This window comes from Desmodus rotundus, chromosome 6 (assembly GCF_022682495.2).
Source record: "Desmodus rotundus isolate HL8 chromosome 6, HLdesRot8A.1, whole genome shotgun sequence".
Taxonomy (NCBI): domain Eukaryota; kingdom Metazoa; phylum Chordata; class Mammalia; order Chiroptera; family Phyllostomidae; genus Desmodus; species Desmodus rotundus.
This window is the reverse complement of record NC_071392.1, coordinates 137,715,345-137,729,412: the sequence shown is the minus strand read 5'-3', so window position 1 is coordinate 137,729,412 and position 14,068 is coordinate 137,715,345. Positions and strand designations below refer to the sequence as shown.

Here is a 14,068-nt window from a genome sequence, read left to right as displayed (position 1 = left end):
CCATGGTTCTAGTTTTCAGTCCTAAGCCATCTGTACCCTTTCCATCAGCACATCCTTTGGGGGAGCTTTTGTTTTGGCACCAACGTCTCCCAAGGTGGGTGGCAGTGGCGTGCGGCCTTCCTGACAGTCACATAAAATGAAGTTGGCAAGGACCATTGGTGCCCACCTACCTTGTCTGTCAGAGCTGAATGTCCATTCCCTATCCTACCCCCTCTAAAACTCAATTTTGGAACAAGTTCCACAGGCCAGACAAAGATAAAAGGCCTATATGCGGGATAAACAAAACAAAACAAAACAAAATGTATTTAACCTGGGATCAGACCTCTGCGCTAGGGGGTCCAGCTGATAGAACTTGTAACGCTGTGTGCTAACACCTTTCAGGTGCTTAGAAGAAACCAACACCTTTCAGGTGCTTAGGAGAAACCGTTATCTCTAACTTCAGGCTTTAAGTTGAAGGCCAGAGGAAAGAGAATATGGGGCTGGAGAGGTGTTTGGAAATAGCCAAGGAAGAGGGTTTTCCCTAGCAGAGCTAACTTCTGTTCCAATCATGAACAAAGATGATTTCTTCTCCGAAGAAGGAATCTTGCTACTCTTAAGGCTTTTTCATAGTGCCTTTATTTTAAAGGAAACTGAAATGAAGGTGGTGATGTATCTCTTGGCTCATAACTCAAAGATGTGGGAGTCTATTCCAAACTCGGAGTGACAGTTTTGCAGGCAGGGAGCTTGTCCTAGCAGAAGCATATTCTATATACCTCATTGGCTGGGCTGGGATTTAGGATATGTTGCAGTACCAGCCACAACCACCAGGTGGAGGAAAAGACACGTAGATAACTCTGTTACCTTCTGCTGCTGTTACCAGCTCCTGAGTCCAGCCCATCTCTCATGACCTCATGGCCCAATTGGTTGCACTTGGGACTTCTGAATGCAACATTTAACCGGAACTTTGTATTATTCTACACAAGTTTCCGTGCGGTAGGAACAGCCCCTTCATGCCTTGCTGTTGGGCAACACGATCTATGGATGGCCTTACTTTCTTCACTATTAGTAACTTTCCAGGCATAGGAATTCCTGAGGATTCCAAGAACTCTCCCATTATTTTATTAACTCTAATTTCTGGTTCCTTGTTACTTAAGTTAAAATTTATATTCAAACTTGCCCTGTTCCGTAAGATACATCAAAAAGCCCTATACACAGGGTTCAGGAAGAGATCATGGCAGCGAGTCGGCCCTCTCTGAATTCATCAGCACCTTATCCAGCTGTGGGGTGAGGAGTAGGGGGCACTTGCTGGCTTTCTGTCCTCCTCCTGAGCTTTCTTCTGTTGCCCCATGTCTTGGCCTGGCCCCTCTCTAAGGACACCGCAACCCCTCCGCCACCCCCAACCTACTCACATTGTCCCTAAACCTAGAGGGCAGTCAGCAAGGGTTCTGTCTGGGAGGCCCCCAATTTGGGTAGTTGAGAAGGTATTTGTGGAACTGTTAAAGCATCACCCCAACAGAAATACTTCTTCTAAGTTTTCTAAAAATGGCAGTGTTATAGCCATCCCCAAAATGGGTTTCCTTCAAAGTCCAGCCCCTCATCCTGTGGCCCTTTCCTTTGTGACTCCACCCAGAGAGTCACACTCTGCTCTGAAGGCCTCAGTTCCAACCCTGGACCTTCACTCGCTTCAGAAGCCCTTCACATCAGGGTGACGAATCCCGCCCACTCCCAGGCCTTCTCCCCTGGAAGAGTCCAGCTGCAGCCCCAGATGCGCAGGCGGGCTGCCCCAGGCAGCCAGCTTTCCTGTGAGTTCCCTCCTCGGAAAACGGTGTGTGGGTGTTCAGTTCCGTGTCTGGTGACTATGGACAGACAGTGACTTTCCTGTGATCTGTGGTAGCTGTGAGGCAGCTCTGGAATGTGACGAGCTGTTTGCTTTGAACCGTGAAGAAAACTGTGTTTTGAGTTTAGCTGAAATTTAAAAAAGAAAAAAAGAAAAAAAGTTCATCACGTGACTGTTAATGTAAACCTGGTTATTAAAATAACTATAAAATCACAGATGTTGTACAGTCTTTTTCTGTGTGTGACATGCTGTTTTACTGAATGTGTTAAAATTGGACCATAAAACTGAAATGGTTAGGAAGGGTTGCAGGTCTGATGAAAACAGGCATCTGGACAAAATCTAGGGGGAGTACCCATCTTTTCAGTTGAGGTTGAGATTTTGTTCAGCTGCAGAGTTTGAGGTCCTGTATTGAAATTTTGGGGAATGACTAAAGTTTGTTTTGTTTTGTTTTTCCCTATAGATCATCAAATTCAGTATTAATGTAAAAGGCACTGCCTTTGGGGGTAAATCTGAGTCCAGAACAGATCCTGAAAGGTTTGGTTTGTTTGGTTTTTGTTTTTTTCCTCCCTTTAAAGCTTTGCTTCTTCAAAAACCTGGATTTGGAGAAAATTCAAACTGAGCATGTTTTAAAAAATTGTATATTTAGCAAACTGGTCCCAAGGCATCTCATGGGTGTTGGAGAGGATTATCTGCTATGTCTACTCCTCTGAGAGATTTAACTTGTATGTCATCAAAGATCTGAGAAATCCTGTGTCTTTCAAAATTTGTCCAACTCAAGTTTCTCAAACAATTTTTAACTACTTACCATCTTCTAACATTCCACCAAACTCGTTATACTAAACCCTTTTGGGGAAAACACTTCTGGGTCTAATTAGAATTTATGCAGCACACTTTTCATCACAAATGTTAAGCTAGTGTATGTGAAAAACAATTTTTTTTTGAAAAAGATCACTGAAAACTTCAGGGGTTGAATCGAACAAAGCTGTATTAGAATATTGCTTCTTGGTGCTCCATTCTTAGGGAAGCTCTTTGCATTTGGGAGCACCACTGGCCATCAGCATCTCATGGTTTTCATTTTACTGGCTTAGTAATTTCAGGGGAAGGAGAGAGACTCCCTCAATAGTTCCAGCCAAAGAGACTGAGTCTGTTTGGTCTGGTTTAGGTCACATGTTTTCACCATTGAACTAGTTGCTGTGGCCAGGAGACTGCAGGACTGATTGGCCACACCTGGTCACATGCCCAGCCCCTAAGCCACCTGAACCACATGGACTCTCACTAACTCACAGAAAATTAATCTGTGATACCGGAAGAAGAGGGAATGGCTGCTAGGCAGGCAAAAATAGCAGGTGGCCCCACCACTGGTCTCAGACCTGCAGGACACAAATGCTTTGCTCAGCAAAATGTGTGTATTTAGGCTGGAGTAGGGTGAGAAGGGATGGCATGGTAATTTCTTCTTCTTTTTTTAAAGATTTATTTATTTTTAGAGAGAGAGGAAGGGAAGGAGAAAGAGGGGGAGGGAAATAATTGATCTATTGCCTCTTTTACCTGCCCCTACTGGGGACTAAATCTGCAACCTAGGCATGTGCTCTGACTGGGAATCGAACTGGCAACCTTCACTTTGCGGGATGATGCCCAACTGAGTCACACGGGTCAGGGCTGGGAGGTGATTTCTGATGAATTGCTTTGGTGTGTGATGAAGCCCTCTTGGTTCAGTAGACCGATGCCGTCAGTATAGGAGCACAGGGCAATGATGCCTTTTAGCACAGAAGCTCAGAAACTGTATTATAAGTGACTCTGTGCTTATAAAGAATTATTTCAGCTTGAGGTTCAAGGTCTGATGACTAATGAGCCTTGGGCCATAGTCCCATTTTCTGGCTCAAACTCAAAACTGGAGAAATGCCTCTCCCTCTTCATGACCAAGGTAACAACTGAGTTCTGTTTAGGATGAGCGTGGGTTTAAAGGTCATGGTCAATGCCTAACATGAACCGAGGTTGCAGAGCTCTAAAAGGGATGGAGCGGTTTTTTAAAAAATGTTACTGAAATTTGCACACAGACTAACTCTCACATGTCTGTGGGCTGGAGATCTTCTGGGCTGAGTCACATTGACCCAGGTGGGGAATGAGAACACTGAACAGGAATAATAGGATTTCTCTGGTTTCAAAGAACTTTCTGGAATCAGCTCTGCTGCCATCAAGCCAACCCAAAGGGAATACTAACCATGAAGAGGAAGTGGGGGATGACAGGGCCAGAGCAACCTGCAGAATTGACATCTCTTAGGCTGACACTCCAGACTTGGAAGAGGTTGAGGTGCTGCCCTGTGCTCCAGTGGCTACTGAGCACATGACGGGTGACTTCATATGCCCTGGACAACAGGGTACCTGGCACACAGGACTTCAGAACCCACAAGACCTGCAGGAGCCTCTGTTTCAGGACAAGCCCAGGGCACCAGCCAGCCTGGCAGCTGAGCTGTCATGGATCTGAAGTCCCCTTTATTCTCTCCTACGGCCCAAGCTGCTTCGAGCTGCAGGTGTTCGGAGATGCAGTCTCCTTCCTGTCCCAGAGGATGGGCCTTGGAACATGTACCTGCTGCTGTGGTGGATGGGATGCAGCTGAAAAGAGATATTCAGGGGTAGGAAGGCAGAGTGCTGGGAAAAGGTGTACAGGTGGCCTGTGGACTTAAGGTCATGATGAAAAGCAAAACCTGGAATCCTGGGTTGTGTGCCATAAGGTGTGGATGCTAGAGGGGTCAGGCGTTTAGTTTTTATATGTGGGGATTAATTAAGTTGTGTTGCATTCCATAGTTTATAGAATGCCACCTCTATTGCCAGCTTGTGTGGTAACCGACATCCCTCATAGCAGGACACGGAAGTAAGAACAGGTGACTCCAGGCACTGCAACCCTTCCTCTAGGAAAAACCATCACACACACACACACACCCCTGACAAAGAAGGGTCAGTGTCTTACTGTGTGCAGACAACATTTTAATACACAGACACACTGACATTGGAGATGCTACAGCCAAACAGACTGTGAGCTTCCCATCCAAGGGCCACCTGTTCATAACAGCACAGATAACAGGTTTGGAGGATTAACATCAATATTTACTGTTAGGCACACTGAGCTCATAAGAAGCAGTAATCACAGGCAGACAGAGTAGGAAACAGGACTTTGTGTAGACATAATGCAAGGACAACTGGGCACCAAAACAAACCTGCTGTGCTTTTCATGCCATTTTGTTCAGCTTTGGAAGAACTGAAGCCCTAGCGTTTCTGCATCAGCCCAAAGCGGCCCCACTGGCCCCTGCTGGCTGTGTTACCATTCGTTCTCCAGTTATTTATTTGTCCTTTCAATCTAGACAACCTATGATGATCTAAGTCTAGTCATTTCTGGCCAAAACTTTCCCATCAGAAGAAAACTAACCACTAAATTAATTATCCTAATTAATTTAGCAAGGTTCTGGGCTGTTTGCCATTAGCAGAGCATTTTCTTTCAGAGGTAGGGCTGTGACCATTGTCACGGGGCTCCACTGCCCCACCCATCCACTAGAGGGCACTGTGAATGCAGTGGGGTGGGTGGCCAGCAGCAGTGCTAGTGTTATAACCAGGAGGCTTCTGGTGTTCAACACCTGCCCAGACTTTTTCGATGCTCCACACAGATAAGGAGGAAGCTGTTCAGAGGAAAGGATTCCAGGAACACCAGACAGGAAAATGCAGCAGTCACCCTGTTTTCTAAAATTCTTAGCTCTGAACCCCAGTTGTCTGAATGTAGATGAGACATGTTCCACACGATAGGGTAGTAACTTTTAGCCAAAGTTATGGGGGAAAAAAAGATGATCTGTTTTCAATAAGTAGCAATTATGGTAAGGATTTAGGCATCCTTTTAGTTTTTGGAAAACTCGTTTGTCCAAATGTTTAAGACATACAGTGATGGGAGGTGTTTATAATCAGTCGTTCTCCACTGATGGACACAAAGCTTGTTTTCTTTTCCCTAAATGAACATGCACTGCAGGTGTGTGACCTGCGTAGGCTGGGAAAGCCCTCTCTGAGGCTGTGTTGTCTAGTCGGTCTGTCCATCTGCGGCTCCTGAACACCCACAGGGGTGCTTCAGGCATGGACACAGTCACTGGAAATAAAAACTAGGGATTCAAACCACAGGGATTGCCTTGGATTCCTGTCCCATTAGAAACTGTAGATGTGAAGTGGCATGAATGACTAGTTCCTGCCCCCTTGCACAGCCCATCAGGGCTTGAATCAAGACAAAGTGCACGATGGAAGTTGGCAAACGCCAAGTGGCCCCTGACACCCTGGAGCAGGTTCTGGTCGTCCTGTCACCCCATCCCCTCTTTGTGAAATTGAGTCCAGCAAGCATTTAGAATTTATAATGTTTGGAGAAACAACAAAATAACATAGACAATGTGTGGAAAATGTAGAGAAAAGGAATAAAAACAGAAGAAAGGAGCTGGCTTTAATCCTTAACAAAAGTCTGTTTTCTCCTGAAGTCAGTAGACACTTCCACAGCTCTGTCAGAAATTCCGGGCCCACCAGCCTAGTGAGGAGACTGCTGTGAATGCTGAGTTAAAACTCCACACAGCCTCAACCCATGCTGAGATGCCCCCCTGCAAATATCCTTCTGGAAAAGTCTGGTGCAGCAGGTGGCCACATCTGTTACTTCTGCCTACGTCCATCTGTCTGGTTTCCCAGATGGGCCAGTCTGGGTTCCCCTGTTGCCAGCTTTCTGCCATCTTGCAGAGGTCCACACTGTCCATGTGGAAGGTCAAGGTTTAGGTGATCTGAGTGGCTGAGGGGTTAACCCCCTCCCCCAGCCAAGACTATTTACTTCTTGACTCTACCGGGTGGCCTCTGTAGGTGCCCCCAAATAGTCCCTCTGCCTGCAAAGATCCTCAGGAGAGTGGAGATGCATTACATGCACATATCCCTTAGGTGAATTAAACTTGGTGTTTCCCAAATAAATAAAATCTGAAGAAAAACAGTGAGACATCCATCATATTTTAAGTAATAGGCAGTTCTGCCTGCCATCCTTGAAGCAAGCACAAGGCAGGGAGCCAAAGCAGCACTGTTCCCTGAGCCCCATGACTCCAACCCCTTGGATGTGTGAATTCTGCTCTATAAAGGCATGTGTGAGTTGTTCAACAATTTGATCCATCTGATATCAGCCAAAAATAAAAGTAAGGAAACAAAAAGTGAACCAAGAACAGTGACTTCTGTCATCGGTGAGACAGGTGGCTCACTGTCCCGGGCTTCACCTAGACAAGATGCCCCCCAGACGTTATGGGCAATTGCAGGGAATTTTCAAGGGTACATTTTACTCTCACTCAAGTTCACCTCACACTCTAACTTAGCCTGTAACTCCTGTGTAAGACACATCGATGTACAACAAGGTGGACATGCTCTCAATGTGACAGAAGTCTTTCCTGATTCCACATGCAGGTCCTCGATCATCTTAAAAGGACAATTAGCTCTCAAGGAATGTGGTTGCTAGAGGAAAGCAAGTGGTGTGCTAACGAATATTTAACAACTGGCTTCTGGGTAGGGGTGTGTGGAAAGCTCTGCTTTGTAGCATTTGGTGTACACGCCCCATCATCACCAATTTCCACTTCCCAACTTCACATTACTGCACAGGGCATTGGGGCAGATGTGCATAACAGGCTGTTGCTAGCTGGGACAAGCTGATGTTGTGTCGCTGGAAGGCCTGGGTGAATCTGTGCCACTTTAATCTGCTCTCATTCACGTCTACTTGGCTGAATTTCTTAGTCCTATTAAATTGGGTTTGGGGGCTGTGACCTCTTTATGAAGTCCCCTAGCTCTAAAGAGCAGCCGTCTTCATGCCCCGAACACCTCCCTTAGTCCTCCACCCATGTCTATTTGTCTACTAGCACACCTAGCAGAGTGGAAAAATAAATCTACATCCAAATATCCATTTGCAATAAAAATAAATGCAGTTTAGGATAGAGTGGTTGCAATAAAAGGCAGAGCAGAGCTCATCTAGCATAACCTCTCATTTTAGAAGAAGAAACTGAAGCAGAGAAAGTGGTTAAGCGACTTGCTCAAGGTTGATTCGTTAGTAGTGCGACTGTTTCCCAGGAGCCCAGGGAAGTCTGCTGGATCATGCTGCCTCTTTCCAAAGGTGGGTGGTCACAGTTTCTAAGGTCAGTGAGGTGTACAGAGAAGAGTCTACCCGTCCTCCTGTGGAAGTCAGGAAATGTCCCAAGAAGAAAATGCTGACAACTTCACAGGTTGTTATTCTGGCTGTTGTCTTCCTGTGAGTCTTTGGTTTGTTCCAAGGCTAGATTTCCTTGTCTTTTATTAAAGTCCCTTTTTACTCTTAACAAGCAAAAAAAAAAAGAAAAAAAAGAAAGGGGGTTAATTCACTGAAAAGAGATTTAAGCTTTAGAAGTGATAGCATTATGTCCCACAATTTACAAAGCAGTCAGAGAAAAGTTAAAAATATCCTCGATTTTAAATGTAGTCCCCACTTCTCTGCCCTCCCATCAACAGAAACTTGGAGCTCATTTACCTAGCACAACCTTTGAATCTCTTACAAGAAAAAGGGGTTTCTGAAAATTTCAAATGTTCTATCATGGACAGGCATCATTTTTGTAATTAAGATAAGAAAATGTTAAAAGTATATTAAGCCTTTGCAATTAAAGTCTAGCAGAAACACTATCATTTGTGGGGCAGCTGCGCTTCCAGGAGCTACTTACTTTTCTCTGTTGAAAATGAGGAACTCCTTTTGCACAGATTCAAGGTGCTCTTGAAGAAGGCATGTCTTCCAGGTGCACATTGGGAAACAAGCAGAGTTAGAGTGAGCAGATCAATCAGGATCCTCAAGAGTCAATAACCCATTGAGTGTCTGAACACTGAATGACCCAAATCGAAGAAGGCATCTTCAAAATAGATGCTATCTTAGAGTTTGCGGCAGGAATGAGATGCGAACCAGAATAGGGGATCAAACAGGGAAGAAATAGCAAGAGGATATAAGACATCAGCACTCTGCTCCCAACTAGGAAGACTTGGGTTATAGTTTATGAGCTCAATGTCTTTCAGCCCCTCAGCCTAAGTAGAAACCACGGCTTCCAGGCAGGTGGGGACAAGGGTTTATCGAGCTGGTTACTTATTTCTCATCTGCTGGCCCTCACGTGAAAGGTTTGGAGGTTCTATGTGAATATAACGAAGAGCCTAGAAACATCTCTTCACACTGAGCTCTTACGGAAGGTTCCCCTCCACAACTGTGCTCGGGTTGGTGAACTAGATTTCGGGGGTCAGGAACACAGCTGTCTTTATTTGTGACTTTCTCACAGACATGCACATCACTTTCACTGATGTTTCACTGTCTGGCTTTCAACACCTATCAATGACTTTGCCATCATGAGAAAACTTAACCTCAAAAAAATGATGCTCAGGCCCAGGACAGTGCCTGCCCCAGATCCAAGGCTTTAGAAGTCTGCAATGAAGTACTTCCAAATCACTCCAGATGAAAAACTTTCTTCTCTAAGGAAAAATATCTTTCATTCATTCATTTTTTAAATCTAGGAATTAGAAAATCCTCTGTCCTTGAATACTGGAGAACTTTCTTTCTTCCCTGAGCAGAAATTTCAGAGCAGGGGAGAGGGAGGCAAAACAAAGATGCCACAGAAGATGTCCCATGATGGAACTTGACCTTGTAACTCTAAGAACAGCAAGGCCCAGGTTCCACTGTCCAGTTATAAAGTTTTCTTTCCTTCTTTTAATATATTAAACTACTTATTGAGGTTGGGGTGCCTTGAAGATAGTGGTGGGTAGGACCAAGCTGGTCTTCACTCAAAAGAAGCCTTCAATTTAGTGGGATAGAAGAAAAACACAGACATACACATAAAATATTTATAAATTATGTTCACATCATGAAAGAATTGAAAGTAGGGGCTAAGCGGGGGATGGGATGGGACTTCGTCTTTGACAAGGTGGCATTAGGGTGGAAAGGATGAGATGAACGAAGCCTCTTAGGTGACAATCCAAGAGAACATTCAGGAAAAAGGAAGAGCAAGGGTCCTGAAGAAAAAACAAAACCTCTAGTGCCCAAGGGTCAGGCCCTCGCAGGGCCTATGTGGTTTGAGGGAGAGAATGGCAGAGTACAGGGATGGGGAGAGAAAGTAGATCATGGGGAGCCCAGGAGGCATAGCAAACTGTGATTTGCAAGTTGTTGCTGTCTCTAAAACTTTAGAGAATGTATAATAAAAACTATATTTTGGTTTTTGCTACCATTAGGGGCCTCTATCCAGTTTGAGTCACGCCGTGTCGGGACATAGAGGGGGTAAGTCTGAAGAAGCCAGTTGGTGAGGATATGAAGAAGAACAGATCATAAGGAGGGAGATGGATGAAGTGAAAGGAAACAAGCAAGATGGGTTTGTGGCACAGCTAAGCGTTCTTTGCAGAGCCTCAGAAACAGTTAAGGCGGGGGATCTGGTGAGAGGACAGCCTGTGGACAAACAGGATGTGGAGTTCAGTTGACCATCAAAGGGTACAGTGGTTCCTGAGGACTAGAGAAATGAAGGACATGGTGCATTCTTATTTGTTTGCAGAGTTATCTTCACCACAAGACTAGACAATCTTCGAGAACAGGAATGGCATTGAATGCAGAAATTATATTCATAACTATCTCTGGCATTTAACATAGGACCTGGCAGATAATAGGTTCTCAATAAAAGTAGCCTAAATAAATGGATGGATGGAGGGAGGGATGGATGACCATTAGTTGAATGGGTAGGTGGATGAATGGATGGATAAATGGATGGATGGATGAGTGATCATTAGAGGCACAGTGAGTGTTTATAATACATAGAATTACATGTATAAAATCCTATTGAGTTCCTGTAAGTTACTGTATTAAGATCTGAGCTCAAACGAAATAATATTGTTACAAAATTAACTCAGCCTAAAATCCAAAATTAGTGCTTGATCATATAAGAATTCCATCACTTCTACTCTCTACTTTTGCTAGCCCTGGTATCATGAAATTTTACTTGTAGTAAAGAACAGATACCACCTCTAGGGCCGGCTGCTCCCAGTGAGAGTGAGGCCCCAAGCAGCCGTGCATGTACAGGCAGACCTTGCAGGTATTGTGGGCTCAGTTCCAAATTGCCTTGGTAAGTGAGTGCCGCAATAAGGTGAGTACTGCAATAAATCAAGTTGTGTTTTTTTTGTTGTTGGTGGTGGTGCAGGGTCTTGCCTTCAATTTGTAAAAAGTACAACATCAAAGCAAAGGTCAATAAAGCAAGGTATGCCTGTAGTTGGAGACATGCCTACTAAGCATTGGTTTCAGAGTAAGTCACCTGGTCCAGGCTTGGCCAATTAGAGTCTGTCCCAGGAAACTGACGATTTTGAATTGAGAGCTGGGAGAAGGTAATAATGGAATTAAGTTCACAACAAAGCTAGAAAGCCCACCGTGAAATGTTGCTGCGAGGATGCCCAGGGACACTGAGTTCGGCTCCACTGTGCACTCACAACAGCAGAAGCTGAGACGGCCTCCCAGCAGAAGCTCCCAAAGAAATTGCAGCCGCACCTGCTCACCTGAGAGGACTCACATTTCCTCATCTCCTTCTCCTTCTTGGCCAGCCGTTTCTTTTTCTTGTGAAGAGGTTTGGACTCCAAAATCATTTCTTCGAGTTCAAAGGTAGGGTCACAATTCAGCCTGCCTTTCTGCAAGGAGGACAGGTTGGGTCACTCCTTAGTGCCTAAGGGAGCCACAGCCCAAGGGCAGCGAGTGGGGCCCGTACTCTGGGTTCTGGGTGAGGTACCCCTGCACTGTTTTCCACATTCTTGACTTTTATACTTTGTTTACTTTTCTTAACTCCCCATGAGCCTTCCATGAGTTGAAAGGAAATCAAATGACAATGATTTTTCTAAAGTTTGAGTTTTGGGGTTTGTATTTCAAATTATGTTCTAACGATCACATAGTTTGTTAGAACCACTTGAGTTGTTTGCTCAGTTTCCCAGTTCCCCAACCAGGTTTCCTGAATCAGTGATTCTGAACACAGGGCCCAGGAAGCTGCACGTGTGACCTGTGATTCTCCCCAGTTGATTCTGCTTCACACTGAAGTCTGAGCCGTGCTGGAGAGTCTCCTGGAGTAGCACTGGGGTCAGGAACGGGGAGATGGGGTGTGGAAGCAGGAGGAAGCACTAGCTCTCTCCTGCATCACGCGTCAGCCTGGAACAAGCTGCCCCTGCTGGACCCCACCCACTGGTTGCTCCCTACGATAGAGCTTCTCCACCCCAGAATTGCAGCACAGCACCGTCTCACTGTGCACTTTGACCCGGATGCCGGCTTTTACCAGCGGTCTGCAGGAGGCCACAGCTGTCCCCTGGCCAGGGACTCATCCAGTGGGAATTACCTCCCTTGGGGTCTCAGTCATTGCAAATGTAAGAGGGATGAATGGTAAAAATAAGTACCTCGTCCCCACCACAAGTTTTCAATCGCTTGACTCATAGAACACCAAGGGATAAAAATTCCTACATTTTTGGGATCAGAGAAAGCATTGCTTTTTCAAAAACTGACAGATTCCTAGGTAGGACAACAGTAGGTCCTTGGGGTTTCGTTTTATTATGTTGAGATGTGTAGGAACTTAATTCTTGTTTACATCAATCAGCCAGTGGTAAAATTTGTTTCATTCTACATTGTTTCTCTTAAAGTCACAGAACCTACTGACAATGTATGGTGAAAACTATGTAATAGGAGGATTAGGGCTTCTTTCTTTAAAAAAAGTATGCTACAAAAAATGGTTAGGCCCTGGCTGGGTAGCTCAGTTGGTTGGAGCATCCTCTCGTACACCAAAAGGTTGAGGGTTCAATTCCCAGTCAATGCACACCTAGGTTGCGGGTTCGATCGCTGGTGGGGTTGTGTATGGGAGGCAACTGATCAATGTTTCTCTCTCACATAGATGTCTCTCTCTCTCTCTCTGGTCAGTGAACATATCCTTGGGTGAGGATTGTTTAAAAAAATGGCTAGAAGCGAGAACTCTAGTCACAGATAGGCCTGGATTAGAATTCTAACTCAGCCACTTGCTAGCCATGTGACCCCCTGGTGGCCAAGTTACCTGTGTGAGCCTCAGTTTTCTCATCTGTAAAATAGGAGCTTGGCTGTCTTACAACAACAATGTGGTTAGCTAACAAGACCAGGTGTGCATCTGGCACGCAGGGTTACATGCACCGAATGGGAGTTGAATGGGGTTTGTTAGGACTGACTTACACTGGGGATGAAACCTGGAATGAGCCTTTTCTGCAGAACCGAATCCCAGTTCACGTCATTCATGTACGGGAAGTTTTGAACGTCAGACAGGAGAGAAAACCGTTGGTCTGGATTGGGTTCCAGTAGCTGCCAATGGAACAGAACCATTAAGATCACAAGGAAGGTCAAAATGAGGCAAAGAAAATGATACAAATTCCCTCTATTGTCAAGTGTAGGATTGAAGGAAATAAGGCCATGTTCCCCTCCCTGACCCTATAAATGATAATACAGATAATGCCCTGTTAGAATGAATTGTAAGTTGGTTTTTGCAAGGTGGGGCAGGAAACCAGTTGTCCCACTGAGTCAAGGGTATCTTTGATGGCTGATTCCCTACCTTGCTAACTGGAAATGTTCCCTACATCTCAGTTTACCCACCTGTAAAAAGGGGGTAATGACCTATATCATGAGGCTGCAGCTAGGAGTAAAAATGAGGCCATATAAATAAAGTGTTTAAAAGAAGGACTGTTCTTATTAGGTGACGAATGTGCATGCATTGTACAAATGAAATTCATTTCCCACTTAGTATTTTAGCTGTTTTTACAACTAACCAAAATATACTGGGGCTGACACAGAGAAGCTATCACTAAGGTCACTGTTATAGTTCTGGGTTTTATGAATGGGGATTAAAGATTTTTTCACTCCTAACCCCTCCAGAGCCAAAATCATCACATCAACCCTGTGGCTCAAATGGGAAATGTCACTTCCATTGGAGAACTGTCCTGGAGGTGAGCCCTGAGATCACTAAGGTAGAATTTGGGGGTGAAGAGGGCTGTCTTGGAACTGAGGAAAATTCACTCACGGAAGTGACCGCCCTATTCATCTTTGGCATTCCCAACATCATTGTGCCTATTCCAAACCAAGGGACTTGACCCCCAAAACAAGAGACACAGGTTTGCACTTGAGAAGAATGTCTATTCTGCTGCTTTGGAATGGAATGTTCTATAAATGTCAATGAAGTCCATCTGATCTAGTGT

General features: G+C 44.9%; 1 protein-coding gene across 3 annotated transcripts in view; it reads right to left on the bottom strand.

The window, feature by feature from the left end:
* Positions 1-4,789: 4,789 nt before the first annotated feature.
* The window catches only part of STK32A (serine/threonine kinase 32A), a 112,774-nt gene continuing 103,495 nt past the window's right edge, over positions 4,790-14,068 (bottom strand). For 2 of the 3 annotated variants that reach the window (XM_024576970.4, XM_053927014.2), the window contains 4 exons: positions 13,056-13,181; positions 11,381-11,509; positions 8,539-8,603; positions 4,790-8,158 (listed from right to left, as the gene is read on the bottom strand). In XM_024576970.4, coding sequence (XP_024432738.1) covers positions 8,065-8,158; positions 8,539-8,603; positions 11,381-11,509; positions 13,056-13,181 — 414 coding nt within the window. In that variant the 3' untranslated portion in view covers positions 4,790-8,064. The remainder of the gene's footprint in view (positions 8,159-8,538; positions 8,604-11,380; positions 11,510-13,055; positions 13,182-14,068) is intronic. The other variant, XM_045185146.3, reaches the window with a different exon arrangement.